This window comes from Macrobrachium nipponense, chromosome 21, assembly GCF_015104395.2.
Source record: "Macrobrachium nipponense isolate FS-2020 chromosome 21, ASM1510439v2, whole genome shotgun sequence".
Classification (NCBI taxonomy): Eukaryota; Metazoa; Arthropoda; class Malacostraca; order Decapoda; family Palaemonidae; genus Macrobrachium; species Macrobrachium nipponense.
This window is the reverse complement of record NC_087212.1, coordinates 84,013,470-84,018,469: the sequence shown is the minus strand read 5'-3', so window position 1 is coordinate 84,018,469 and position 5,000 is coordinate 84,013,470. Positions and strand designations below refer to the sequence as shown.

Genomic DNA, 5,000 nt, shown 5'->3' with positions numbered 1-5,000 from the left:
AATGAAGTGAAACTGGAAGCACAGTGTGGGCTTTTGTTCAGGCCGTGAAGAACTTTCTTGGCAACAACAAGGCCAGGAACTTGCAGAATTTGTTACTTATATGCTGACTGCTTTCAGAAACCTCGGATGCAACATGAGCATCAAAATGCATTACTTATTCTCCCATATAGATCAGTTTCCTGAGAATCTGGGATCAATAAGTGATGAGCAGGGGGAGAGATTCCATCAGAACATGAAAGAGATGTAGACCAAGCATCAGAGAGGCTGGGATGCAGTCATGATGGCTGATTACTGTTGTACTCTGAAGAGAGACATTCCTGCCACTGAGCACTCTAGAGGTTCAAATAAATGGAAGTCCAAGCGCTGAATCTTAGACAATGATGACGTAACACTCAATTTACATGTACTTACCTCTAACAATGTCTACTAATCAATTTACAGTAACTAGAGTTTACAACCTTTAAGTAATAAATTGTTTTAGAAAACTATTTTTTTCTCTCAAAGACCCATTTTGGGTTAGAAATATTAACAAAAATCAACTGATAATGTCAAAAGAATTTAATCGATTTTGTCAGAAGATGGATGTCATTTTCGGATTCAGAATTGCAAAAGTATCCTAAAGCAGATGGAAAAACTTAGACAATTGATAAAAATTTATTTTTGTTACCCAATGTTATTTACAGCACTGAAAGTAGCTATTTGGGACTGTGTTACAGTAACCAAAATAGTAAATGTGATGCTGGACTGACAGGGGAAAAGTCACCTTGGAAAATGAAAAGGATGTACAGACAAGAGAAAAGACAGTAACTGACTGCACTCGAAATCGCTCCATTACAGTACCTGGTTAGCCGGGCTGGTCTTGATTTCTTCTGAATGGGGTTGTCATATGGAAAATAATGGAACACTTGGCAATCTTCAGAGGAAAGGGAGAGCAAAAATGGGGGTGCGGGGAGGGTCCCAGGTTAGAGGTGCGAATGCTGGGACAGCTGGGGAAATTCTAAGACCGTTTGTCTGTTGTCTTCTCCTTTTATCACTGCCATTCCAGTATTTCTTTGTCCAGGCCTGTTCTTCTGTCCAACATGTGCTCTGCCTAAGGTCTAGTGGTACCTGTGTAGATAATTTCTAGTGCAGAAAGTTTGGGACAGACAAAAGGTGAGTTATGGGACACTCAAAGAAATTGGTAGACTGGCAAGGAAGGGCAACTTGTAAATGTCTGGATTTCCTTCTAAAAGAAGTTATTTTGGCTTGGTTCTAGCTTAAATCCAGAACACCTCCCCATTCTAGAGGATTCCCCAACCATAGATGGGATGGAATTGGCAAGACAAGCCAAATAACTAAGCCTTCCATACCCCTTTGAGTGGACTCATGACAAATAAAATTCTGCAGACAATAATCTTCACATATGAATGTGGACTCTACATGCAGAGAATTTAGAATTATTTATTTCTTGAGAACTGATTAAATCAAGAAAATTAAAGAACAGTATGACATTGTTAAGTGACTAATAACTTGTTATAGCAAAAAAAAATATCAAAAGTTCATTACTCTTAAAATATCACTTCACACTACGAATTACTGTCAAATATGAACAGCAATTAATTGTCAGATAATCTTAACTTAACCTACAGGGTTAATAGTATGCTTTATTCTATCATGCATTATACAAATGCTATCAATATGTAAATTTCTCCTTAGAGAATATTAGTGTAAATAAAAAAGATAGAATCAAGAATGAGTAATTCTCCTTAGAGAAGAAGTCTAGATCTCACTTCCAAGGGTTCCAGATTTCTCACAGCTGGGCAGGCGATATTTGCATCTGCAAATAGATTGCATCGCAAGAGGAGTGCTAAGGTGATAGACATATGGGGATTTGTTAAATAAGAGTCTCTCTTGCTATTTCTCATCAAGGTCCACTCACAGGAAGATTATTTACAGCATCAAAAGTAGCAATGGGGAAACTAAATTAAAGTAACCAAAATAATGAATTTGATGCTGAACAGAGGAAAAGTCGCCTTGGAAAATGAAAAGGAATTGCAGACAAGAGGCAAAAACACTAACTGACTGCACCAAAATCACTCCATTACAGTACCTAGTCAGTTGGGCTAGTCTTGTCGTCTTCCGAATGGCCGAGCTGATGGAGATGGAGGTTGCAATATGGAAAATAATGGAACACATGGTGATCTCCAGAGGAGAGAGAGAGGAAAAAGGGGCTGGGGTTCCCAGGAAGGTGTGAATTCTGAGGTTGCTCATTTGTTGCCTTCTCGTTTTCTTACCTCCATTCCAAAGGTCCTTTGTCCAGGCCTGTTCCCCTGTCCAACATGTGCTCTGCCTAAGGTCCAGCTGGTACCTGTGGAGATCATTTCAAGCGCAGCGAGTTTGAGACAGACAAAAGGTGAGTCACAGGACATTCAAAGAAAACAGTAGACTGGTGAGGAAGGGCAACTTTTAAATATCTGAATTTCCTTTTATAAGAAGTTGTTTTGGCTTGGTTCTGGCTTAAATCCTGAACAATGCATATATATATATATATATATATATATATATATATATATATATATATATATATATTGCAAACGAAGCAGGAGAAGGAAGAGAAGACGATGGATTGACGAGCTAAAAATATTTACGGGTATAGAATGACATTGAAAAAACATAAACAGACGGGAGTGGAAGAACATGTCTGAAGCCTTTGTCCTACAGTGGAGTAGCAATGGCTGATGATGATGATGATACACACGCACACACACATATACATACATACATATATATATATATATATATATATATATATATATATATATATATATAACATGTGTGTGTGTGTGTGTGTGTGTGTGAAATCATCACCATCCATTGTTACTCCACCGCAGAAAGCCTAAGATATGTTCTTCCACTCCCATCTGTTTATGGTCTTTCTATGTCTCTCTCTCTCTCTCTTCTCTCTCTCTCTCTCTCTTCTCTCTCTCTCTCTCTCTATATATATATATATATATATATATATATATATATATATATATATATATATATATGAATATTTATCACATCACCGTGATTCATATAAATCATTCGAGCTACAAATGTCCTTTAATATCTAATTCGATCTACCTCGAGGTAGAGCGAATTAGATATTAAAGGACATTTGTAGCTCGAATGATTTATATGAATCACGGTGATGTGATAAATATTCATAATAAGGCCGCGTGGGTCAAACGCTCGAATCGGCTAGCATCGTGTAGGGGGTTCCATATCTATTCTAATTACAAATACAACGAGATCGGCGTTGATTTGAAATGGTCAGAATCGATATAAACCTTTAGCGTCTCTTGATAGCCGTTTCGGTAGCGTCACTGTCCGATCCTGATTTCGTTCCCCGTCCAACTGGACGGTGGTTCGATCCCATGGGGGTACGAAATTATTATCAACTAAAAAATTCCCCCTCGGTACATATATGAAAATATATCAATTCCGAGGTAGAGCGAATTAGATATTAAAGGACATTTGTAGCTCGAATGATATATATATATATATATATAATATATATAATATATATATATATATATATATATATATATATAGATAGATAGATAGATAGGTATAATCTTATTAATAAAATACTTTTCTCAGGTGTATAATCGATTAACGCCATATTGATTCCATTTCAGCTTCGTCCAGGTGATGAATGTTTCTTCTTCGTACGACAAGAAGGATTTGGAATCTGGCCTTGCCAAAACCAGCAACATACTTGGTGATGATGTGTTCAAGAACAGGACCGCTGTCACACTTACGGGTCTCGTCCGAACATTTAGGGGCTCAGTACAGCAGGACAGTACAACGCTGGAAAGTTATCAAACTCCAGGTAAAGATAATCACACTCAGGCCCACGGAGCTTTGAAGGACGTGCAAGAATTTGGAACACCAGGAACCAAGAAAACTTTGACGGGTGTAATTAACCATTCGTTTTTATGCGACGATGAAGGAAGTCTATGCACGATTGATTTCCAAACAAGCAGAGCAAACAGTAAATCGGCTACCACTGCTGTTGGAGCAGCCACGCAACCCAATATACTAAGTCAGGGAAGTACCATTAGCACAGCGAAGGATTGCATTTGTCACTGTGAGGAGGCCACGTGTCACTCTCTCCCACCCGACAATTTCTGTGACCCAGCAGATAAAACTCCTGCCAGTGCGTAAATATCAAAATATTATATATATATATATATATATATATATATATATATATATATATATATATATATATATATATATATATATATCCTTAAATCGACGGTAGAAAAGGTGAGTGAAAAACTGTGGACTTGGAACAGGTACTTTCGTAGTATATTCTGCATTTTCAAGTTCACACTGAATATAATAATAAATATAATATATATATTTTATATTTAAAAAAAATTTTTAAAAAAAATATATATATATTATATTATAATATATTTATATAGTTTATGATATATATATATATATCTATATATCTTTATATATATATATAGAATATACTATATATATACATATATATATATATATCTTATCATATATATATATTTATTATATATAGATATATATATTATATAATTATTATATATATATATTATTATATACCTGATCTATATATAAAATATTAATATTATATATATCTCTATATAATATATCTATAGCTATCTATCTATCTATCTATCTATTATATATATTATATATATCTATGATATATATTATATATATCAATATATATATATATTAATATATATATATATATATATATATTAATATTAATATATTATATTATATATATTATAGATATTAATAATATATATATTATAGTATATATATATATATTATATAGATAATATATAGATAGATAGATAGATAATAGATAGATATGAGATATATATATATATATATATAGATATATATATATATATATCTATTATATAGATATATATATATATATATATATATATATATAACTATATATATATTATATATAT

The 5,000-nt window shown here is 33.6% G+C and overlaps 1 protein-coding gene across 2 annotated transcripts in view; it reads left to right on the top strand.

Annotated features, from left to right (window-relative positions):
* LOC135197626 (lysosomal proton-coupled steroid conjugate and bile acid symporter SLC46A3-like) overlaps positions 1–4,254 on the top strand; it is a 68,347-nt gene extending 64,093 nt beyond the window's left edge. For both annotated transcript variants that reach the window (XM_064224646.1, XM_064224648.1), the window contains exon 8: positions 3,663–4,254. In XM_064224646.1, coding sequence (XP_064080716.1) covers positions 3,663–4,191 — 529 coding nt within the window. In that variant the 3' untranslated portion in view covers positions 4,192–4,254. The remainder of the gene's footprint in view (positions 1–3,662) is intronic.
* The last annotated feature ends 746 nt before the right edge of the window (positions 4,255–5,000 follow it).